Source organism: Felis catus, chromosome B4 (genome assembly GCF_018350175.1).
Source record: "Felis catus isolate Fca126 chromosome B4, F.catus_Fca126_mat1.0, whole genome shotgun sequence".
Taxonomy (NCBI): domain Eukaryota; kingdom Metazoa; phylum Chordata; class Mammalia; order Carnivora; family Felidae; genus Felis; species Felis catus.
In genome coordinates, this window is record NC_058374.1 from 97,009,779 (window position 1) to 97,036,355 (window position 26,577).

The 26,577-nt window shown below is 36.0% G+C and overlaps 1 protein-coding gene across 1 annotated transcript in view; it reads left to right on the plus strand.

Annotated features, from left to right (window-relative positions):
• TRHDE (thyrotropin releasing hormone degrading enzyme) overlaps positions 1-26,577 on the plus strand; it is a 387,195-nt gene that overhangs the window by 345,408 nt on the left and 15,210 nt on the right. Inside the window, exons 13-15 of the mRNA XM_011284128.4 lie at positions 6,161-6,308; positions 8,215-8,312; positions 8,783-8,890. Of these exons, the coding sequence (XP_011282430.3) occupies positions 6,161-6,308; positions 8,215-8,312; positions 8,783-8,890 (354 nt within the window). The remainder of the gene's footprint in view (positions 1-6,160; positions 6,309-8,214; positions 8,313-8,782; positions 8,891-26,577) is intronic.

Below are 26,577 nucleotides of genomic sequence, written 5' to 3' on the forward strand. Positions count from 1 at the left end.
CCGACCGAGTAACCCAATAAATTTATTTGAAAACATAGTATAAAATAATACTGTTGCTTCTAGGAGAGTAGGAAAGTAATTTGATAATCAGAAAGAAAAAAAGGACAGAGATGTTTATATAATGCTTCCACTTTCTCTCTGGCTAAAAGCTATTTTACTTGGATATAGACTAGCTTATTCAAAGCTACTTAGCTAGATAGCATTGGCTTTCTTATCTTCTATCATATGTACCATTAATAAACAAGATGACCAAACAATACTATAAATTTCACTCCAATAGAATTTTCCCATGATGTTGGTATCTTTTAACTTTAGAAAATACTTAATTTAATAAATATCTATGGTCATGTTTAAGTTTTAATATACTTGTAAAATACTCCTATTTTTAAGACAAATGACATTATTGCCATAACTTAATTTAGTATAAAAACATTTATTGAGTACTTATTTTGTACTAAATTCTGCATTAGGCTATCTTTGGTGATGCAAAGATAGGCAAAGCATGCTTCATTTCCTTAAAGAGCTAAGTCCAGTGAGTGAGAAAGATAGTATTATGATAAAATTATGATTAATATCATGCTAATTATTATGAATAGAGGTGTTACTGAGATGTTATGTGAGCCCAGGAAATAAGTGCCTAAGTCAGTTGTGGAAGAAGGCTTCATGGAAGAGAAGAAACAAGAGGAGGGGCTAAGAGAACTCTATTGTGCAACTTTTTGAGGCTCTAATTTTATGGGGCTGCGTAAGGTAACTTCCTTTCCATCTCTGCAGATAACATTTCACCAGTATCTGAATCATATCTTTATTTTCTCTGTGAACTGACCAAATAGACTGTTGGTTGACGGAGATACCTCCCCTGTGTATTTCTCTTTTCATTCTATGGTACTCTGAGAACTGCTGGAGTTTCCAGTCTCCATCATGGAATCTTCCCACAAAGAACACATTAAAGTCTTTAATAATAAATAATGAAAAATAATAGATACAATGGTAAATGTTTTAATTAAGCATTTTAGCAACTGCTTTAAAAATCTATGCCCTAGGGATGCATGGATGGCTCAGTCTGTTAGGCATCTGGCTCTTGATTTCAGCTTGGGTCATAATCCCAGGGTCCTGGGATCCCAGGGTCCCAAGATCCCATGATCTCTATGCTGTCAGCATGGAGCCTGCTTGGGATTCTGTCTCTCCCTCTGCCCCTCCCTGCCCCCACCACCCCATGTTCTCTCTCTCTCTCTTAAAAAAAAAAATCTGTGCCCTAAAAGCGAGATAGAGTGTCTTCTGTACAAAATGTGAAATACAGAGTAGGCAATTAATTGGTTTTAAAGGAGTATTCACTTAGTGAAATCTGGACTATGATGCTCTAGAGTCTGCTTGTGCTTTTAATTTTTTCCCAAGTTTCAAGCACCCAGAAGCCAAGTGCTTTTCAAGAAAACTCACAAAATAGGTTATTTGTGTACAGGCCACCCATCTCAGTAGGTTTAAGAGTTAGCATTCACAGAATTCAGAGCTGTTTTTAAAAAGTAGTTTTGGAGGGTGCCTGGGTGGCTCACTTGGTTGGACATCTGACTTTGCCTCAGGTCATGATCTCATGGTTTGTGGGTTCAAGCCCTGCCTTGGGCTCTGTGCTGACAACCAGAGCGTGGAGCTTGCTTCAGATTCTGTGTCTCCCCCTCGCTTGCCCTCCCCTGCTTGTGCCCTGTCTTTCTCTCAAAAATAAATAAACATTAAAAAAAAATATTAAAAAAAAGAGTAGCTTTGGATCTTAGGTGAAAACAAAGCCAGCTAAGATCAGTGCATTTCAACATCTAGTAATATAGTCTGGTTTTAATCTTCTTCTTATAAAAAGTATTCTCTTATATGCCTGAAGATATAGTTCATCACAAGCTCCAGTAAAGTGAAGAAGAGGGTATGTGTGTGTTTAGGGAGGGGGAATGGGTGGAGGAACTATATAGGTGCATATGGACAATTTTCATCTATTTCTCTAACTTTCCTCATTTGTTTCATTTCCCCATTATCTTTTCTTTGATTTCTAAATTATTTATTATGCCAACCTTTACCCCACTAGTACAGAAGATAGATTTCATCTACAACCTCTTCCTAAAATATTAGTAAAACAAAATTAATTGTACATGAAATATTCTTTAGGTTTGCTATTTTCCCCTTATTTTGTTTTTTTTTTTTAACTGATTTTTTTTTCAACGTTTATTTATTTTTGGGACAGAGAGAGACAGAGCATGAACGGGGGAGGGGCAGAGAGAGAGGGGGACAGCCCAGAGCCTGACGCGGGGCTCAAACTCACGGACTGCGAGGACTGCGAGATCGTGACCTGGCTGAAGTCCGACGCTTCACCGACTGCGCCACCCAGGCGCCCCTCCCCTTATTTTGTTAACAGCCTTTCTCTGTGATGATGCAAATCTAGGGCAACTGCATTTCAGCCTGAGGACCCTAAATGTGCTCCCTACTAGGCTGATTACTTGGAGCTAATGTAGTGTTCCATTCATTGGATTCCACACACTTCCCCCATATTGATTGCATTATCAGTAATAGTAATCACAGATATCATTACCAGCCAATTACACAAACACGTATCTAAACTAGGTAACTTATTCACCAACATTATCTCTTACAAGTCTTAATTTTGTAATGAAGCTGATCATCTTATCCAATTGAGTGTAGCTACATATTTTGATCTAGTAGGCTAAATGTAAGTGTATTGAATTATGTAGCAGGTAATTACTTACATATGTTTGTAACAACACAAATGAGAGCAATTTGAATGTAATCTGTTTCTTATTCTATTTGAGGGCTGCATTAGAGAAGGTTAACTGCTTTAAAAAATAGACCCAAGCATGTATTTGGATGAAACGCAATAGAAGTGTTTTTCCTGCTTACATAACAGAACTGGTATGAAAACTGGTAGCGGGGTAGGCAGTCATCCAGAGACCCAGGTGGGTTTCTGACGCATTCAATAAAAGAGTTCCAAGGTCACCCTGAAAGATTTAGTTTAGGGGAAAAGAGTATTGAGGAGCTAATGGGAGATGTCTATGGGCTAACCCTGGCAGTGATGAATAGTCATATTCTATTGGCTAGTTACCATATGACCATACCTATCAAGAAAGTGGGATTATAATCTACCCTAGTTACCATATGACCATACCTATCAAGAAAGAGGGATTATAATCTACCCTAGGAAGTAAAGGAAAGCATGGTGAGAAGTTGGCAATTTTGCCATAAGGACTCAAATCAGAATTTGCTCTATTTCTCTATATAATGAATACTTTATTTGGCTTGTCATTATTCGGAACTTCTATCAGGCTTTCTTTGCTTTAATTTCCTTTATACTATGTCAGATATATTCTAAAACTTAGATCCAAGTCCTGCCTCTTAGACTTATACATATTAGACAAGTGAAGAAGGGGGAATATAAAATCACAAAGTATTTTTTTAAAATTTTAAACAAATAAAGTATGACCATATTATTATAATGCTTTTTTGGCAGTTTAAATTGCAGACAAGTAGGTTAGGATAAAAGGTTTTGGGTGATAAAAAAGATGTCTTAGTTCAACCCTTATTGCACAGGTAAGGAACATGAGACTTGGCAAGATGAATTTGTTTGTCTAATTCTACAGGAAGCATTTGTGGTTCCTGGCTCTTTCTCAAACCCATGTCTTCCATAACATTATTTGTCATCTTTTTACTTTGTAGTCATATTTTCTACAAAGCATAAGTCATTGAATAATGTTCATCCATTTACAGGGATGAAGTAAAACACAATAAATTATAACTGACATAAGGCTAATATGTTTAAATCAGCAATAAAATAAATCCAACACCTTTCCAGATTTTCCAAATTCACTTGAAGATCCATAATAAGTTCACTGCTTAGTAAAGGGTGTTTTTTATTACTACATTATTTTTCTTATTTCTTCAACAAAAAAATAATGGCTTCTAGATAAATCTGCTGCAAATCTAAAATTATACAATTCATGACATTTGGATTATAAATTTATTATCGCCATGCCAATAAATATTTAAATTAAAAGTTCAGGGGAAATGAATGACGAAATCTGAAATACTGGAAGGTATGTTTCCTTTAAGGAGGAAAGCCAAATCATTTTTAAAAAAATATATTGCCTTTTTGGTGGGTAACAAACTCTTAAAAGCAAAATTTAATGGTGTTATTGAGACGCCACCCTAGCAAAAAAGATAGTTCCTTATTTAATTGTCATTGCCAGAGCCTAATCTCGTGCTCTTTCTTCAAGGATGTATAAAATGGAAACTGTAAAAGAAAGTGGCACAAGTCTAGCTGTGTTCTAAATCATGCAAACATCAGGAAATGTTGAAATTATGTGGAAATTTGAGGTTATTGTTGCATTTGTTATTATCGCCATTCATGTTTATATCAGACATTAACTGTGGTTGATGATCTTATACCATGAGTGAACCCAAATCATTAGAGTGACACACATCCTTTTTTCTTTTTTTAAATTCAAAGAAAACTGAAGCACGGTCTTCAGAATTAGTTTTTCTTTCTTATCTTTTTTTTTTAATGTTTATTTTTGAGAGAGAGAGAGAAAGAGAGAGAGCAGGGAAGGGGCAGAGCGAGAGGGAGACACAGAATCTGAGGCAGCTTCAGGCTCTGAGCTGTCAGCACCGACTGAGATGACACAGGTCATGAGATCATGACCTGAACCAAAGTTGGACACTCAAGCAACTGAGCCACCCAATCACAACTGGTTTTTCTTATGAACATCATAAACATGGCTGCAAGTTTACCATAGAGTAACTTTTGCTTGTTACGGTGAGTAAGAATTAGAAAATCTGGCAAATTTATTTGAAGTGAAGATGAGAAAAGCCTTTGCTCCCTGTCTGTCCACCTCCTACCAAGCACAAATAATAAGGTCCATCTAATTTTGTGATTCTACAAAAGAACAATGGTGTGAAATGTAGATAAAGGAGATAACCAGGCTTCGGTTGCTTTCATATTTACTTGGTCCATGTGGTAAAAGTCTGCATTCAGTTGATTATTTTTTTTAAGTTTATTTATTATTTTGAGAGAAACAGAGATTGCACAAGTGGGGGAGGGACAGAGAGAGGGTGAGAGAGAGAATCCCAAGCAGGCTCTGCATTGTCAGCACAGAGCCTGATGTGGGGCTCAAACTCAGGAAACCGTGGGATCATGACCTGAGGCAGCATCAAAAGTCAGAGGCTTAACTGACTGAGCTACCCAGGCACCCTTGCATTCAATTGATTATTAATGTAAAAAAATATCCAGCAACTATGTGTATGCATTAGGGACATCAATGGTAAGAGAGCCCATCTTTTAATGAACTGTGGATTGTCATTTATATTGCTTTGATTTGCAAGGATTTTATATGCAACCTCCTGGAGAGTAGAGATATACACTTCTTTTGGGATCCTTTTTTTGGATATACCCTCTTTAAATATAGGCAACATGTGTTCAGATCATCTTAAAAAGCTCCAGTTTCATATTCTCCGAAGAATCTGACATGGGTCCTCAAGGTGACAAAGAATATATTTTGAAGGAAAAATAATAAAAGGGAGAGTTGAGTCTTTTAACTTTTTTGGAATTTGGACTCTATTAAAATCTAACTGAAGTTTTCATAGGTGTTATGGAAACCATTTCTTTTGAAAAATGCTCATATCATAATATGACAGAGATAGTCAAAACTGTAAGTTGCCACTTTAGTTTGATTATTCTTTTGAAAACAATCTGTGTTAAATATTATTACACAGAACTACATGAAGAGCAAAGAGAATGCATCGAGAAACTGAAATTGCATTTCAGTAATCAATTATTTTCAATTACATATGGCCTCTGAAGAGTTTCTGTGAAGGAAAGTACCTAGAGTTGATTTTATTTAAATTCCGGAATTCTTTCCTTTTAAAAAATATGCATTCTGATATTTTGGTGTATGTAAATTTTTAACTCTCTAACTCTGTATATATTAAGGTACATGGCATCCTAAGTAGGACTATATTTAAAAAGTGAGTAATTTTATTTTTATGGCCCTGGGTATGGCTTCTTTATACTGTGATGAATCTTGCTTTCTGCCTTTTATTTGCATAAGTGAAATCTTCAGTTTTGCATCATCATGTATATTTCCTGCAAATAATTAACTTTAACTTTTTCACTGTACAGAGCTGGCTCTTTGCCTCAGCATATTCCCCTGGAGATTATCAGATACCTGTCTGAGGAGAAGGATTTTCTTCCTTGGCATGCTGCCAGCCGAGCTCTTTATCCTCTAGATAAATTACTGGACCGCATGGAGAAATACAATGTCTTCAATGTAAAAAGACATATTTTCTTCTTTCTTATTTTCGGATGATGAACTGTTGTCTCATTATCTACTTTATGTAACTGATCCTGAGTCATTTGCGTTCCTTCTTTGAATTTGTGTTATCATTTTTGTCCTGATTTTCTGTGCAACACTGATGATAATTACTTGAGGAAGAAATTTAATACAAGCTACTTTTTATTCTGGCCTAAAAGTGTCAATTAAGCTTACATGACTCAGAATTTAAGAACAAATATTAAAAAAAAAAAAAGAACAAATATACATGGCAAATCCTTAAAGTTCTAACTTACTTTCCAAGAGTTAAAGGGCTCTGTGTTCACAAAGGACTTACCCTGGGTAGAGGGATCCCAAAGATCTTAACAGAATATAGACAGTTTCAGTAAAGATTCTTAGTCATTATTTTTATCCAAAAGGGCATAGTGAATTCAATTCACTTCCTTAATTAACAAGGATAAGATCAACATTGAGGCGAAAGCCCATTCATAATTGGGTCCAAGGGGATACAGGAGAGCAAACAATAGATAATCCAAATAGACATGAAGACATGACAAACATTCCAAAATGTTACCTGACCAGATTTCCTAAGCTGCAGCCTGATAAACGCAAACTGCACTGTAGACACCACCTAATCTGATTTAATAACCATTTTGAATAAGATTAGGATTAACTATGGCTAATGAGTTTTTGGTTCCTAAATTTCTTATCACAGAGAGCCTTTGCATATGAGACTGTGTCTCTGTGCCTCCTATCATCTTTGAGCACCCTTTGGTTTCCTTCAGTTATCTTAGCAGCCTGCCCTGTGTTTTGTAAAATCATCCCATTTTTTATGACACGCTGGCTCTGCTGATTAGCCTACGCGTTTGGAATGACTCGAGACTAGATTGCCATGGCATGAAATCTGTTTATTAGCACTCTGTAAATTGTCTGATGGCTATCAGAGTTGCTTCTTGTTTTCTTCTTCCAAGTCTGCATGAAAATGCCTCTGTTCTAATATTTTTTTTTAATTGAAATAATCCTGGCTTGCCTGTTCATTGTCATTAGTTTTGTCTAATCCCTTACAACACACATGCAAAAAAAAATGTGTCTTTACAGCTACGGTATAACTTTTATCTGCTAGAGAAAGACTTATTACACTTCTCTTTGCTCTCAACACAGAGACACTGCAATGTTAAACTTCCATAAAAGTAAAATACATTTTTGTGTATATTTGTACTTTGGGATAATATTTCATGTCAGACACCTCAATTTCAGTAAAAGTTGAGAATTGCTTTTACTGTAATTTCAGTGCTTTCATTCCTTTGACAAAATTCAAGGACCACATTAAAGTGAGGAGAGCATATTTTACATTGCTCTCTAATATTTAAATATATCATTAGCTCAATGGATTGTTGACTTTGAAATGCCATATTTTTTACTGCAGAGCGTTCTGAGTATGTCAGGTTCAACAATGCCAGGCTATTGGCTGTGCTTACCTAATTGTTTTGCATTCGATGTGCTCTGTTGACATGAAATGCATAAAAGTTTGGTGCTTATTTTCATAAGCTGTATCTACCCACATTTGTGCATGTGCGTGCATGGATGACATTATCAATATTCCTCAGTTTCCTTCTTGTGCTATAAAAATTGTCATCTAAAATATTTAATAGTGCAAATTACTTAATCATTCAATAGGAAATAAGGAGTAGTCTTCCACCATTGCGATTGTATTTTATCCTTATTTTCTATATTTGAAATACTAAGCTGAATAAAAGTAGAGCATTTATCATGCCCATTATTTTACTGATATTTTAAAGAAGGCTTCTTTAGAAAATATTTTAATCTTATTATATAATTTTAATTATCAGCATGGAGACGTTTGAGACTGACATTATCTCTATGTCCTCTAACCCCCATTTAGGAATATATTTTAAAGCAAGTTGCAGCAACATACATCAAGCTTGGATGGCCAAAAAACAATTTTAATGGATCTCTTGTTCAAGCATCCTACCAACATGAGTACTGTTTTATTTTCTTATTCGCTTCTTTTCCCCCAGAGCTGTGCAATAGCATACTTGTAGTACCATGGTGACTTCAGCAGCATGAGATGATCTGTCTCTCATTCTGCATCTTTCATTTCCCTTTACTGGGAGGCCTGCTGATGTACTCATCAGTGCACGGTTTCCACTACCTGGCACTGAGAACAAAAGCATGTCTTTGTCGTGTTTTAATATAAGATCATCCTTTATTAGTAAAGGGGAGATTCGAACCCGTGCCCCTCACTGTATTATTGTTTCCAGAGAAGACTTTTTAGTATGCATAACTTCTACTCTGCCTAGCCATCTCTTCCTTAGCAAAATAGGATTTCTGTATCTGAAAATTATTTTTGTGCTGATTATTTACTTCTCTATGGTTTATGTAATAAGTTATCCTTTCTCTCCGGATAATAACACTGCATTTTAATTGTTTTTCCTTTTGACGGTACCTAGAGAGCTACGTCGAGAAGTTATAATGCTGGCATGCAGTTTTGGCAACAAGCACTGTCATCAGCAGGCATCAACACTTATTTCAGATTGGATTTCCAGCAACAGGAACAGGTAAATTGAACCAAATCCTATATTTCTGATATGATTTAATACTGCTCTCAGATTCTCGGTTGATACATTGCTTTTATCAACTGGAGAAAAACAAGACAAGGAAAAACCCTGCAAAGCCGTGTTTCAGGTTCACAGCTTACGAGGTAACAGCACAAAAGCCACAATACACTTATTTTTGGAACATTTTGTAGAGTTTTAAACTAACTTTCTTAATGTAGGCCCTTATTCTTATAGATAAGGTGTCAGCTTATTTTGAATTTGGATAGCTTTGCTATTCCGTGAGAACAAAATAATTTTATTTAGGCCAAATTCTAAGGTTCTTTACAAAGGTTGTGGTATTTATTCATAAAACACTGTGAGCATATGATGTAAGTGAAGTAGCATAACAAACGTTAATATTAAAAACTAAAACCAAAAAGGTTATAAAAAAGATCTTTACTCTTTTAGTGACCCTTGACAGAGACCTCAAACCTGTATCTTATCTTGGAATTTCACAATATAGGATTTTAGTACATAATGTGATGTTAAAATTGTTTGATAGAACTGCCTTTGATAAAAAAATTATTATTCCAAATGTCACTTGTTAATGTTAATGAAAAGAATATTAAGCATAAAAAAATTGAGGATCATGATCTTTTCACTACAGTTTTTAACCCTTCTTATGTGTCTTTACATTTCCAAGGACGTTGATGTTCCGTTTCTTATTACACTTTGGGCAATTTATAATTGCTCTTTCCCAGTCTTTGGCCCCTGTGTTAAGGAGAGTGAGCTCAGAGGGGTGGAAGCTAGGGGAGAGTTTTATTCAGGTGGTTCTATTTTGCAAGCCACGATGGGCTTGTCCCTGATCTGAGTGTCTGAGATGACTCCATGGGAACAGAGAAAGGGACTTGGTCTAGGTGAGCATAGAGAAGCACAGAGAGTATAACCTGCTTAGGAAACAAATTGGTTTTTGTCTTGTCGAAAGTGACCTAGGTTTAAATGTAGTATCTAACTGACTCCAGATCAGAGCATAGCTACCTACTTTGAAAATCTGTGCAAGAAATCTTTCACTGCACTACTGAGTAATTTGTCCTACTATCTCACCTTCTTTATCATGGTCTTTTTTGCTCTTTAAGTGAACTGTTTCTGGTCTTACCCTGAGCCAAGAAGGAAAATATTTTATCACTATCATCTTTCAATTGATCCATCATGTACTTGACAGTGATTAAATCTGTCACCAGTCTTCTCTAGAACAAAAACATTTTCATTTATTAACTTTTAGTAATGATTATCCTTTTTGTGAAGTCTTCTGAAAACTATTAAACTTGAAAATAGTAAAATGGAAACTTTTTTTTCCTTTTTTTCTACTACCTTCTTTAATTCTACCGCATATAGTTGAATGACAAACACATAAAAATTTATCCAAAATCAATACATCCATAATAAGATACATAATCATAAATACATATGAGAAGAAAAGTTGAAAGATACTATTTAAATATTGTGGTCTCTATTTTCTTCCATTTTTTGATTATTCATTTGCTTATTTGTTTCATTTTGCTACACATGCCTTTTCTCAGACCCAATATTTGTTTGTTAACCCTTTAATGAATTTACCCAAGTTAAAATGTATTCTTAACATTTTATTAAAATAACACATTCACCATTGCATTAATGTCATTTCTATAGAGAGTATTTAAGCCTACTATAACTTAGTACCTTTCAATTTTTTTAACATTTATTCATTTCTGAGAGACAGAGAGCAAGCATAAGTTGGGGGGCGCAGAGAGAGAGGGAGACACAGAATCCGAAGCGGGTTCCAGGCTCCAGGCTGACAGCACAGATCCCAATGCGGGGCTCAAACTCACGGACCATGAGATCATGACCCGAGCTGAAGTTGGATGTCCAACTGACTGAGCCACCCAGGCACCCCACTTAGTACATTTAAAACTACAGCTATTGAGAAAATGCTATTTTTTTAAATAGTTCATCTATTTAGCAAAATTTTACTGATCAACTCTCAATACCAGCTTGTGGCAGAAAGCAAAGAGAAGAGGGAGAGCTTAAAATGAGGAGAAAGTACAGCTCTATAAACAGATAATTGTTCTTTGAAGCAAGAGCTAGGACAGGGTGTGAACACCAAGAAAGGAGGATTGCTGCCTTGGAAGAATCACATTCACCCTCCTGAGGAGTGAGCAGGATCCTGATGGATGGACAAGGGCAGGCTGGAGGCAGGGGCAAGTGCCCGAGTCCCTATGGTGGGTAGACGGGGATCCCAAGCAGAAGGAAGGCACATGGACTGATGCCTAGTTTAATGAGTGCAGCACATTTTGACTTGTGAATTTGAACAATCCATCACTCCCAAAATTCCCTTATAAATGAAAGTTTACATGGAAGTTGTCAGCTCATTTCAGTTTTGATAACTGTGCCATTTATTTATGGTAAAATAATTAAATTGGGGTCTAATACTTTATGGTTCTTTTGTTATTTCCTTCATCATTTTTATATTCTCTGCTTTGCTTTCTTCTACAGCTGGGTAAGTAAACATACTAAGTGGAACTAACTCTGCGTTTACTAAGATTTGCTCAGCCAACCATATGACATGTCACTACATACATAAGTGACCTCCTGCAGTAAGGCTGGCTGGTACTCACCTGTGTGTGAAGATCAGAGATTTAATCTGTATTTTTTTTTTTTTGATGACAGCTGAATATTAAAACAATAGTGTAATCCTGTAGTTAATGCTGAATTTAACTTTCTTAAATTGAATCAATGAAGAAGACAAGGTTTCTTTTCAAGTGTTCCTGAAGTAATACACCAGGCAGTTTTGTTTGTTTCCTTGTTTGTGTTTAATGGGAACATTAAAAACCATCTTTAAAAAAAGCCCTGGGAGATGCTGTGTATTTATGCTAATAAGCCGAAAGGACACTGAGTCATGGAATTAGCAGAGATTGCAAATCTGGGGTGCTGTGCTACTTTACGACCTCATCTTGATATGCTGGGGAGGTAGGTCAAGTCAGTGACATTGGATTTAAGAAAATAGAATGGATTTGAAAGTTGGTGCAGGGAAAGGTAATGGAACCAAAATGTGCATTGAAAAGCTAGAGGATGGTAGCAGCAGAGAGAGAGAGAAAAATTCAAGAATTACAGTGAATGATAAATTGAATGAGTCGACATTCTGGTCCCTGTTAATATATTCAAATGCTCCAGTGTGTTGAATTGTAATGGTGATGTCATGCATAAAAATGGATGAGCTACATTCAGGTCTTGTTAGGCTGTGATTTGGGCACTGAGTTCAGCAGAACACCACATTTCAGAAAAGAGACAAATTGCCAACCATTCAGTAGAGAACAATACAAATGATAAAAAGATCTTGAAAACACGAGCTGCAAGAGGAGGTTGTGAGACCTGAAAATTGCACTCTGAAAAAAAAAAGACAAGATGATAGCCTTTTTATGTATAAAAAACATAATGAAAAGGACAGAAATTGGTTTCTTTCACTGATTGGTACAAATAAACAAGAAATAGTTGGCATAAGCTTCACTGAGTAAAATATAGGGATTATATTATTACTGCAGGTGAATTATTATTTAAAATTTCTGTAGTAAAACACTATTGGGATTGTACAGTTTAACCATACAGAGATGACAATATGGTAATATGGGGTTTTATTTAATAAAAAATTTAACCTTAAATTAAATGTGTGTCCACAATAACACAACCTCTTAATTTTGGAATAAAGTGTTATTTTTCAAATAATGTCAAAAAGTAATATTTAAAGCTTTAAGCCAATACAGAGTAAAGATTTAAAGTATTTAATTTCATTTCAGGGGTAAGGTGAGGGCCAGGGGCAGAGGGAAGGAGGGAGGGAGGGAGGGAGAGAGAGAGAGAGAGAGAGAGAGAGAGACAGAGAGAGAGAGAGAGAGAGAGAGAGAGAGAGAATCTTAAGCAGGCTCCACGCTCAACACAGCATCTTACACAGGGCTCGATCTCACAATCCTGGGATCAGGACCTGAGACAAAATCAAGAGTCAGACGCTCAACCGACTAAGTCACCCAGGTGCCCCAAGTATTGAATTTTAAAAAGTATTCAATAAATAGTGATATTCATTCCCTAACATCTCAATTGATAACTGGTATCATCACTTTACTTAAGAAATATCTTGGGAGTACATAGGTGACTCAGTGGGTTAAAAGTCTGACTCAGCTTGATTTCAGCTTGATTTCTCACGGTTCATGAGATGGATCCCTGCTTCAGGCTCTGTGCTAATGGTGCAGAGCCTGCCTGAGATCCTCTCTCTTCCTCTCTCTCTGCCCCTGCTCCACTTGTATTCTCTCTCTCTGTCTCTCTCTCTCAAAATAAATAAAAATTTAAAAATATCCTGAAACTGTGGAATACTTTATATATTATGGGCTATCAAAAATGTATATTGAATTGAAATGAATTGGACATTTATTTTGAAATGGAAAAGTTAAGGCCATTCCATAATAAAAATTATAAAGTAGAGGAACTTCTCTGGTGCTTTGCAACATACATAATACATAAACTTCACTACTCATGCAATTAATTATGTTACTGATACTATTGTCTTTAATGATGATGATTATAATGAAAAGTATAGTTGTTTATTGAGTGGTTAGTACATTTCAGGTGTTGGACTAACTGTTTTTTGTGCATGATCTCCTTTTTATTTCATATTTATAGAAAACAAATCTAAATCTCACACAGGCTGTATGACTTGCCAAGATTATATAACAATAGGTAGTGGATCTGGGTCTCCACTCCCAGACTGCATGTGATTCTGTTGTGGTATATCAAATTACCATATATCAGTAATATATATTCAAAAAAGGATTAAAAAACAAAGAAAGGGTAAAAAAAGACAATCCAACAGAACTCAAGGACTCTGTATAATGAGTATAAGCAACAGTTTTATGTAGGTAGCGCTCAGGAATCAGCCTGTGGTTCTCAAATCTGGTCATGTATAAGGATCATTGGGAAGAGCTGTGAAACAGTTTGCTGGGCCCCACCCGCAGAGTTCTGATTCAGTAGGTTGAATGGGGCCCAACCATTTGTATCCATAACAAGTTTCAGTATGATGCTGATGCTGAATCAGCTGGCCTGGGGACTATGCTTTGGGAACTACAGGTATAGGGAAAGGCTACTGTCTTCAAAGTCAAAGACACGAGTGATCAAATTTCAGCTGTGCCACGGAACGACCTGAGGAAAATCACTTGGTTTCATCATCTGAAAAATGGCAATAATATTAGTAACCAAACAAGTCATGGGAATTATATGAAAGAATGTTTATTAATTAGCTTTTATAGGAAATCATAAAACATGAATCATCTTTGGAGTTGCCCTCTATTTGTTTTGGCCATACCTTGTGTCATAGATGGTATGAGTTTTATTTCTTTTTTTAAGTTTATTTATTTTGAGAGACAAAGAGAGGGAGAGAGAGACAACATGCACATGTGCACAAGTCGGGGAGAGGCAGGGAGAAAGAGTCCCAAGCGGGCTCCGAACCGTCAGCATGGAACCTGACATGGGGCTTGATCCCACCAACCATGAGATCGTGACCTGAGCTGAAATCAAGAGTTGGCTGCTTAACCACGGACTGAGCCACACAGTGGCTAACCTGGTGGTGTTAGTTTTCAATGAGGAAGGTAGGAATAGGTATAGAATAGAGTGGTATAGAATGCTTCAATATCAGATCTTCTTTGTAAGTTTTGGGGTTATAAGCATGTGACCTGTAACATAAAATACGGAACAAAATATTACCATAGAGATCTTCAATTAAGAGAATGGGTACGTTTGCCATTTTTCTCTTGCTTTAAGAAATACTGCCTGGCTTGGCCTCTAGGTAAATATTTCTTTGTACACCCTCCCTTTAATTGGCTGCTCATGTCCCTCCATCAGGCATAGCTCATTGTATCTCACAGGAAAAGAGCTCCAGTTAAGGTCCTTTCCTTTGTGTCTCCCTCTGTCCATCAATGTTCACTTTTCTTATGTGAGAACACAAAGGGGGACAGACAAAAGGCTCTTTTTGCTACGGTCTGTGTGTCTGGTTCAGAAACTTCATGTTTTCTTCCCCTAAAAACATGGATCCTAACTTATTGTCCATGTTCCCAAGTTATTATGGTCCTATTCCCTTTGTTCTTTATGATGCTTTTTGTATTCTTTTTACTATAAACTGTCCTGTGATAAGTTTTCATAAGCCAAAGTTATACCAGCCAGACCTGCCATTTTAGTGCTCAGTTACCAGCACAAGCATTTTGCAGCCAGGTGAGCCCAGCAGGGAGTCTGTACAGAGTAATGCAAAGGACAGGGCTGCCCAAACCTCAGGCAGGGGGGTGGGGGGCAGGGGTGAGGAATCCGGTTTGCTCCTGGTTTGTCATTAGACAGCTGTGGCTTTAGAGGAGTCAGTGTTTACTCCAAGTCTCAACCTTGTTTCTAAAGCAAGGGCAGTGCCCCCAAATCATCAGTGCTTACATCAGATATAACAGTCCAAAATTTAATACTTACTCTGTATGAACATAAAATCATACATCTTCCTTATGATTTGTCAAATTCTGGTTCTCCTTTGATTATTAGTATATAGTTATTTGATTATTATAAAGCTTAAAGGGTATGTCTTCAGTTATTCATGTGTTCGGTAAGTATCTATCGAGCAGCTACTCTGTGTTGGAACTGTGCTAGATGCTAGACAGTGGGAAGGCAAAGTTCCTTCATTCAGTTAATGCCGGCCCCATTACTTACCTGGCACTGGGAATATGTGGTTCATGCCCTGACATACCCCAAAGGTTTGTGGTGGGGGCAGGGAGAGAGTGTAGGAGGGAGACAGGGATTGTTCAGAGTAATCATACAAAACTAAAAATGAAACTCAGAGAAGCGCAACCAAGAAACATGTGCTGTTCTGAGAGACTGTCATAGGGGATTTGACTAGATCAGAGAGACAGGGAAACCTTGCAGCCCTGAGAGCTAGTGGTGGAAATGAAGCCACATGGATATATTTGACTGAGGAAGGAAGACTGAGAGGAGTTAATGATTGCTTGGATATAAAGGGGGAAAAAGGAAGGCATTCATGACAATTCACCAGAATAATCCAATAGAGCTCAAACGTTTACACATATGAATTGCTAAAGATAACATTTTTAAGTCTACATCAAAAACTCTCCACCATATGTGAAAGTAATTGCAAGGATTTACCTTTCAGTATAGTGTAAATAGACATTTTTCAACAAAATTCTTTCAAAACTCTAAATGTATCCAATGGAGTTGAAACACCCTAGCTATTTTATACCTACCATTAGCCATTTAAAAATATGATTTATGTTCTTACTTAATAGCCACACATTTTATATTATTCTTTTCTCACCAAATTGTATTCTAATATAGGATATTTTTGCTAGAAAATCCTTTTGGATCACCCTATCATACTTTTCTGCAACAAGAAACACATATCACACATACAGACACACACATACACATAGTTTTTTCATGTCATAAAATCCTGTGTTAATTTTTTTTCTAAATTGAGTTTTCATTATAATGGTTACTTGTATATGATTGATCAACATAAACACATGGCAAACTTTGATAAATAATCTCCTAACATAAAAATAAAAATTGTTAAAGATGTAAAATTTGAGATTGGCCTTTTTATTTCCCAGTTTATATATTCACAGACAAATATTACTCACTGCTAGAATAAGAAAAGTATCACCATGTTTTATGTTAAAGTAGAAACTTAAAAACTTTTTTTTATATGTTTTATTTATTTTGAGACAGAGAGAGAGAGAGAGAGAGAGAGAGAGAGCGTGCACACAAGTGGGGGAGGGGCAGAGAGAGAGAGGGAGACAGAATCTGAAACAGGCTCCAGGCTCTGAGGTGTCAGCACAGAGCCCAACATGGGGCTCAAACCCATGAACTGTGAGATCATGATCTGAGCCAAAGTCGGACCCTTAACCAACTGAGCCACCTAGGCACCCCATTACCGAGAAACTTTATACAGAAAACTAAATAGATAGGAATGGAAGGTGTTATATTATAGCAATGTAACACTTCTTCTGTCTTTCCGAGTGTTGTGCCAAAAATTACATAGGAATTGATCACCAAAATTTTTAAATTATCACCTGACAATTTGCTTGGGCATTTCTTCAGATTTTGTGGAAACAAAGAATTAAAACAAAAATTGAAAAGTCATTTTCTAGATATCAACATCAGTATTTTGACTTTTTACTTGATATTGCAGTACAATGCATCCTCAGAAGATACAAGATGAGTGAATGAGAAATATGCCTTTCTCCTGGAAAATGAGGGAAAGTGGAAGAAGGGTTTTTATGAAAAGAGAAGTATCTATATGAAAGTTTAGAATGTGGAACTTAATTGCTGTAACACTACCTATAGCCTTAAAGGAATAATGAATAAAGATATTCTTTAAGAAGTCTTACCTGCAGAGGCAGGAACACTTCATTTTAAAGGCCATGGGACTAAGATGTGGGTAGAAATGGCAAGAGTGAGAGATATATTAATTTGTCTAGGGAGAGAATATAACGTAGGGAAAGAGTTCAAGGTGAAGAATTGAGAAATCACAATATTGAACAGCAGCTGGGTAAAATCCAGACATGAGTTATAGCCCTTGAAGCTTAACATTTCCAGTGTATTCTAAAATTGTTTTATTTCCTCTACCAATTTTCATATTTTTAAATTTATTATTAATCTTTTTCACTTTAAATACCATCTATTTAAAGATGGAGATCTATCTGTAGATATAAATATGTAAAAATGGTAGTCTCAAATATGTGTAGAATTTATTCTTATAAATGTCCCCAGAAAACTGTATAATTCTTAATTTTACTTTCACTCATTTCTCCTTGAAAAATACAACTATTTGCACTCTATTTTGCCTTATAAAATAAGTTTAGTTCAAAATAGATTTTATGATTTTCTCATGTGTATTTAAAATTTAACTCAAAGGCACCTGGGTGGCTCAGTCAGTTAAGCATCCAACTTCGGCTCAGGTCATAATCTCTGGAATAATTCACAATTACCATAAAAATCATCACCATCCTTCACAACATATTTAACATGCTACGTCACTCATCATGATGGATGCAGTGGTATAGGACCAGGTTCCTGGGTCCACATTTGGATAATGGTGTATCTGGTTGATAGCAGACTTGGTTTTTAACTTTCAGCTTTATTTCTAAAATAAAGTAGTATAGCATAGTTCTTCCATAGTGATACGTATTCTTAATCAGTATTAATTCAGACTCTTACAGTACTTGACTCAAGTACCACATAATATCTTGAGCATCTCAGGCATCAATCTGAAAGACCCCAGAGATCCAATGATGAACCAAAGGAAACGGTTTCTGCCTTCCTGGAGCTTATAGCCCAGTGGAGTAGAGTGTGACTAATCGGATGTCATAAGAAACACTATAAGATTTTAACTGTATTGAGAAGCCAGAAGGGAGATTTATAAGAAAAGGACAATTTGACCTGTCAGTGAGACTGACATTCTGGCAGAGTGACAGCTGACCTGAGGCCTACAGGAAAAACACACATTCCTCTGGCAAAGGGAGAAAAGAGATGTTAAACAAAAGACACAGTGTACGAGAATGGCCTTCTTCTTCAACATTGTTTCTCAAGATTAAAATCTTGGTACTTTCCAAAAGTTTAGCTGTTTAGGCAGAGTATGTACTGACCCAAGGACACCCTTAGAAATCTTGCAATTTTTTTTTTCAGTTAATCATGTTTGTTGTGTTTATATTTGCTGAGGAGAGCAAAAATCCCAGTTAATTGATTATGCACCTTCATCAAAACTTTAGGAATTCTCTCTTCTAAAATTAGAGTGTGTTACCAAACAAAAGTGTTCTGGAAAAGCTACATAGAAGAAAAATCATATATGAAATGTAGGAAGTGTGCCTGCTATCTGAATTAACACAAGTGTGAATTCCTTTGTCAAACTAGAAATCTACTTCATAACCAGCAATCCTATCTGATTTGTCATTTGTATAAGTAGAGGTCATATATTAAGTAGTGGCTACACCTATATAGAAACAAGGGCCTTATTATCTATCTTTTCCTAAGTTTCTCTGGAATCACACTGAAAGTACCACCTCTCCTGGCCATTTGGAGAATTCAGTACATGCTAGTTGAGTTCAGTCCATCACGGGAAAAATATTCAACTAAATGACCTACCTACTTGAGGGACTAACTAATCTAGATGTATTTTTTTAATTTACTTTTTGGTGTAGCAGGAACTTTAATTGCCTCAAGAGCTAATATAACTTCATTAAGTGTGTATTTCTATTCATTTTCTTATCATCATATTTAGTTTCTAATCTAAATACATTAACGATTTTATATTCTAATATAAAATTCAGAAACAATCTTATGCTTCTTTTCTTTTTCCTGCCGCTTTTGGCTTTTTCCTGACATTTAAATTTAAAAAAAAAAAATATATATATATATATTAAAATATATATATTGTAGCCATGCGTAGAGGCAAGTAGTCAATAGTATTTTTTAAGGTATTTTAATTTTTACAAAAGCATGCTTTTGAAGGTGACTTGATTTAATTTAACTGTTTTTCTTTCCAGTATGATTGGCATTCCCCCCATTTCTGCCAATAGTAATCTTCCTATCATGCTCATATTGTTTGCCTGATATTATACCAATTTCGGGCATAACGCTATTGAACTTTTGTGCCATCTATCAAAAGATATGCTTATTGATCACTTATAGAATGGCTCTATGTTAACCACCTGCCCGTTTGTCACAGTACAAGTGCTAAGTGAGTATGGATTTACATGGACAACACAGGGAGCAAAGTTGATTAACTCACAGTAGTGATCATTATTATTTACTAAGCCAGAGCTGGAGCACCAACAGAAATATTTGCAGCTTCCAAAACATTTTTACTTACTCACAGAGAGTAGATTATGCTAACGGATTCCGGTTCGGGTTTATTACAACTGCTACCAACCACGATAAAGAAGAAATTTCCTCTACATTTTCCAAAAATAATATAAACACTGAGAAACACTTCAGCAATAATAACAATATTCCCTTTTTATTTTTTCCCCTTGTGATTAAGACTTAGGATAGATTCTCTATATATGATTCATTCTATCTCAAAATGAAAATGAAAATAATTCATGTTAGTCTTTCTAATGATAGTGTGATAATGCTTAGTATTGTGATAATGCTGACGAAAAATGCTTTATAAGCATTAAATATTGTTCTTTGATATATATTTGAAAATATCTAAAAGTGAGAAAGAACTTTGATGACTTGTAATTTCTTGGCCATAACAGGAAAAATAAAAGCACATGCACACACTGTCATGGGTTGAAGGGTGACCTCTAAAAGATGTGTCTAGGGGCACCTGAATGGCTCAGTTAGTTAAGCGTCTGACTCTTGATTTTGGCTAAGGTCACTATCTCACAGTTCATGAGTTTGAGCCCCACATCAGGCTCTGTGCTGGCAGTGTGGAGCCTGCTTGGGATTCTCTCTCTCCCTCTCTCTCTGCCCCTTCCCTGCCCTCTCTCTCTCTCTCTCTCAAGAATAAATTTTTAAAAGTTTAATAAAAGTTAGGTTTAAATCCTAAACACTATCTATCAATATGACCTTATTTGGAAATAGGGTCTTTGCAGATGTAATTAAGGATTTTGCAATGAGATCACATGGACTTAGGGTAAGCCCTAAGGTAGAAATTGAAGTAATTCATTTACAAGCTTGGGGATGGCTAGGATTGCTGGAGGCACAGGAAGCTAGATGAAGGCATAGAACAGATTCTGTGGAGCCTCCAGAAGAAAGCGATCCCACTGACACGTTGGTGTTAGACTTCTGGCTATAGGAAATGTGAGAGAATACATTTCTGTTGTTTTAAGCCACTAAATTGGTGGTAATTTGTTAGGGATTATGAAAGCTCTAGTAAATGCATACACACATCTTCAGCCTCTCATTTTTGAAACTTGGTTTGTAATCAACATTTTGCATTGTTATTCTTTCTTTGATGGAAAATCAAGGAATGGCACAGAGACACAGTTGAACTTTTTCCTTAACTTCTTCCTTCAGGTTTTTATCAAGAACGGGATACTGAGAAGGCACTTCTTACTCCTCACAAAATTCAGACAAAAGTACTATTGTCAGTCTTCATCCAATTCTTTTTGTAAATGTGTAAAATACATGGGAATGGTCAGTGGTATGAAAATAGAATAATTATGTGGTGATATCCCTAAAATTCACTGCAAAAAACCCATCTTCATTTCTTAGGATCCCTTCTAAATATTTTGAGAGTCTCTTCTTTTTTCTTTTTCATGACTTGAGATTCTTCTTATAATTGAAATTTCAAATATAAAAAAAATTGTGTGACTTGTATTTTATCTTCATATATAAATAAATGTTACTTATTTTTTTCTGCAATATAGAGGGCAGGCATCCAAAATACACCCTGCTTCCTTGTGTATGCAGAGTACCTGCCGGTTACATGTACATGTAAATACATACATTTCAGTTATTTCAGAAAATCAAAAGATTTGTGTCTTTTAAAATTGTTTTTAATGTTATTCATTTCTTGAGAGAGAGAGAGCGAGAGAGAGAGAGCGCGCGTCCGCGCAAGTGGGGGAGGGGCAGAGAGTGAGGGAGACACAGAATCTGAAACAGGCTCCAGGCTCTGAGCTGTCAGCACAGAGCCAGACGCGGGGCTCGAACACACAGACCGCGAGATCATGACCTGAGCCGAAGTCCGACGTACAACCAACTGAGCCACCCAAGCGCCCCAGTTTGTGTCTTTTCAAAAGTATGTTTTGCTTATATTTATCATCTGCCAGTGCAAAATATGCCTTTTGGCCTTATTTTGTAATTTTATCATTCACTTTTGCCATTCCCCTTTCTTCCAGGACCCGGCTTATTGTTTTTTTTCCCAATAATTTTCTATTACCTTATATGACAGGAATAGATTCTTTTTAACTATTTTTAATTATCAAATTTAATTAAATTTATCCTTATTCCTTAACGCATGTGCACGCACACTCACACACACACACACACACACACACACACACGAGGTTTACCAGGGATTTCACTGCTTTTCACAGAAAGGTCAAACTGAAGTTAAAGAACATCTAGAGTACCTAGGATTTGATACAAATAAGAATACTTCTGTATTTTTAAAAAGTACAGCATTTTTTTTGTTGTTGTTAGTGAGTCTACTAGTTAAACCTCTGAAAACCTACAGAATTACATGTTGGTTAGTGTGCATACACACACACACACACACACACACACACACACACACACACAAATAGTAAATTTTACTTTTGACCGAAGTAAAAATCTACTTTTAGTTGGGGATGTTGCTAGTGAGAAAAATACATTACTTATTGCCTACCCATGACAGCTTAGTGCTTATGACTAAAAAAATTAACTAAATTGTCATAGTTGATTCTTCCCCGGGCTGGAGAATCAGCCTTGTTAACTTCAGTGACCTTGATAGTGCATTAGAAATGAAAGTAAACCACATTTGCACAAGCCCTCACATTTATAGATGTAGTATTTTGATGGATACAATAAATCTATGTAATTTCCAACCTTTCTATGAAGAATACAAAAGACAATGAATGTTGCTATAAATTATTCCTGGGCAATAGGAGTTATTTGTCAAGGTGGAGCCCAATGTCATCCAGTGGGGTTTTTATAAACACTCAGGCATGGGTCATGATTTGAATGAGAACAGTGCTTATGGATTGCTGATGTTACTAATGTGTCATTCCCATCATTATCTCCTGTCTTCCTAGTTAATGTACTAATTCCTAATCATCATGATTCAGACAACACCATTATACACGTAAATTTAGACTTCTTATCACAGCAGGTTTACAGTGCTATGACCATAGTTGAATGAAAGAAACTTAAAGATCACAGCTCAAGACAGAGCAGATTCTTTGAGAAGCCATGGATAATGGGCACCTGATAATCAGGAAACCATTAATCTTCTCTTTTTTTTTTTTTTTTTTTTTTTTTTGAGAGAGAGAGAGAGACAGAGAGACAGAGAGCTGGAGAGAGAGAGAGAACGAGAGAAGGAGAATCTTAAGCAGGCTCCACACCCAGCAGGGAGCCCTACTCGGGCACAATCTCACAACCCTGGGATCATGACCTGAGCTGAAATTAAGAATCACATTTAGCTGACTGAGCCACCCACACGCCCCCAATTATTTCATCTTTAACACAAGCGTCTATAAATAGGGCAATTAATCAGCCATTTCACAACTTCTACTACAATTGTATACCTCTAAAGTTTTAAATGGTGTTATGGTTTTAGAGCTATTTATATTAGCAGGCTCACTGTTTCAGAGTGAGTCATCAGAGGTATCTTATTTTTTTTTTTTTTTACTTTTGTTAGGAAGCAGTTTGATTTTTTTTGAGCTCTCATGGGTATAATTGATTCTGGATGTCATGAGGTTCTGAGTTATGAAATGTTAAATAGCAGTGTTCTAGGCTTTTCAGTAGAGTGTTTAAAATCCAGGCCAAAGAAACAGTTTAATCAAATCAGGTCGCAAATTCTCTAATTATTTGCTTTTTTCCCATTGACTTTTCTGTAGGTCTTTGTCACTGCCTGTCTTTGTCATCATCGTGCTGAATTTTCTGGCCTCTCTGTACATTTCTCACTTGTGTCTTTTCTTTCTACCTTTTCTTTGATGTCTCCTTCTTTTTATCCTCATTGTAATATTGTCTGAGCCACCTAGTTTCTTACGTTTTGTGCTTTAACAATTATATTTTAAAAAGTGGTTTTATAGCCTAAATATTTACCCTCACCAAACCTCTTCCTTCCTACCCTGTAGAAGAAATAAGAGCTACTTTATATATGGGACTTAAAAATTTTAAGTGTAATTTTATATATATTTTTTCAGCATAAGTAAAGTGAATGTCACTTTTAAAGTACATTTATTTTAGTTATAAAAGTCATTTTAAAGGAGTGCTGTTATCTTAAAATATAATCTTTTGATAAATTCAGGATATTAACAGTTAAAATGAGCCCCCTTCAGCAATTATTTTTCCTTTCTTTAGGAAAGAACAGCATATACCTCTTTGCAAATATGCAAAATTAAAATATAGATAGGTATTGAACATTTCAGAACCCAGGAATTTTAAATATCGTTGGTTGGCCTATTATCCACCAGGTTTATCCACTCTATCTTTTGAGGACTAAAAGGTCATGAATACTGGTTTAGCTTTTCTTTTGTTATGCCTAAGTTTCAATAGGAATGAACTTGCACCCTGCAGACACAAGTGGGCGGAGCCCCTAAAACAGCAACCCTCGCTGCTGTGGGAAGGGTGCCGGCCAACCGCGTTGCTGCCTAGTGTTCTTCCCACCCGTCATGGTCTCATACTTCACCTGGGTTCTGCTCTCCCTTTGCTAGGATTCATGTAGAGAAGAGATGCTATGAAACAATACTGCTTCTGGTTGCCAGGGTGTTTATATGGAATCAGTGGCACGTTTGATTGACAAGTATACCGGTCAAGTTAGGTGGGATTATAAGAGTGTATTTTATTGTAATGCCTTAAACTTCATGTATTGTCAGTCATGTTTTTTGTAATTACTCATTCACTTGTAGAGAGGTTGTCTAAAAACTTTATATCTGCTTTCATTTTAGTCCTGTACTCTTTCGGGAAAGATGGAGAAAGATATTTGTTGCCACTTCGTACTACTACTTATAGTAATAAAACTGATGAGGGGGATGTCATTACCACATATTGAGACAATTTTCTATGTACCTTGCACTGGGCTATGCACAGCATTTAGATTACACTCATATTGAGCCCCTGATAGGTACCAGGCACTGTGCTGCACTGGATAAACATTATCGCATTTAATTATTGTAATAACCTTGTAAAGAATTATTTTTCCCATTTGCCAAATGAGGAAACTGACGCTTAGGTGCAAAAAAGTCACATATTCTTTCTAAACAGCTTTAAGTTTTATTCAAGATAGTTTTCTCTGGAGCAGCCAAGGGACAAAGGAATGGAGATGGAATGAGAGAAGCAATAGGGACTATTGTGAACAGGATAGACCTTTGTAAACGCAGGTTGTTTTTCAGTCTGATATTTTAAAGTCAGGGATTACTCAGGAGGAAGTAAAAGTGCTAGTACTTAAAAGGTCAAACAAGATTCAGAATGTTGGTGAGGAAGCCTCAACCAAAGCTATCTTTTAACTTTTAGATTAGGCAAGTGATTTTTCAAATGAATTAATTAAATGCAAATTAATTAAAATAAATTAAATGGTAGGCCACACTCTGTATTCATGTTTGGTGCCACTGAAATACACAGGGGCTCTTAGAGTGATTTCAGAAATTTTTTTCATTGTCTTTGAAAATAATTAAATCCACATCGCTAATGAAAAGAATCTTGTACTAACAGAGCAGGAAGGGACTTTAGAACTCTTGTACTTTAGCCTTCTCAAATTAGGGTGAAAAATGAAGCCCAAAGCAATGACCTTGACTTGCCCAGTCCTAGAGGCAGTTATTGGTCCAATTAGGTCTACTGAGAACCTGCTTAGAAATAGACCCATATCATGATTAAGCATCAAAATTATATTTTAAAATAATATGTTTTTTTCCCTTTGGCAAATATAATTTCCTCTGGGAGATATTTAACTGTACTATCAGAATTGTTTTTGCATATTATTCAACAACATTTTTCAGTATTGGAATATGTTTTACTCTAATAGTAACAGACTTGTGTCTTTACAAGTGTAATTACACATTTATTTATCATATTTTCAAAGTAATTGTAATATTTTTTAAATGGTTAAATTTGAAATATATGAATTAAGAAAAGAAAGACTAGTTATCTGTAATTCCCCAACCCAAAAGCAAATATTAATAGTCTCTTGATTTTTCTTTTAGTTTTTTTTTTTTTTAATATTTTATTTATTCTTGAGAGAAAGAGAGACAGAGCATGAATGAGGGAGGGGCACAGCAAGAGAGGGAGACACAGAATCTGAAGCAGACTCCAGGCTCTGAGCTGTCAGCACAGAGCCCAACGTGGGGTTCGAACTCACAAGCCATGAGATCATGACCTGAGCCGAAATTGGACGCTCAACTGACTGAGCCACCCAGGCGCCCCATTTTCTTTTAGTTTTTTTAATCTAATGTACACATTATGTTTTTTTTTAATTAAAGTTGTGGTATTATATATATATTATACTCATCCTTAATAATATATTTCATTGTATTAAATAATATATTTTACCATATTATTAAATATTACTCTATAATATATTATTCTTAGTAACTGTTTACATCTTAATTTAAACCAGTCCCTTATTGTTATTGTAGATATGTCCTGATGTTTAATTTTTTTTAAGTTTAGTTATTTATGTGAGAGAGAGAGAGAGAGCACACGGGAGTGCAAACTGGGGAGTGGCAGAGAGAGAGAGGGAGAGAGAGAATCTCAAGCAGGCTTTGCACTGTCAGCGCAGAGCCCCACGTGGGTCTCAATCCCAGGAACCTTGAGATCATGACTTGAGCCAAATCAAGCGTAGATGCTTAACCTACTGAGCCACCCAGGTGCCCCTGATTTCTTACCTTAAAAAAACAATGTAGCAGAGAAAACTTTTAGAGCAAAATCTTTGGAAATTTTTCTAATTATTTATCTTAATTTATCAACCTACTTCACAATTCTCCATTTAATAATTA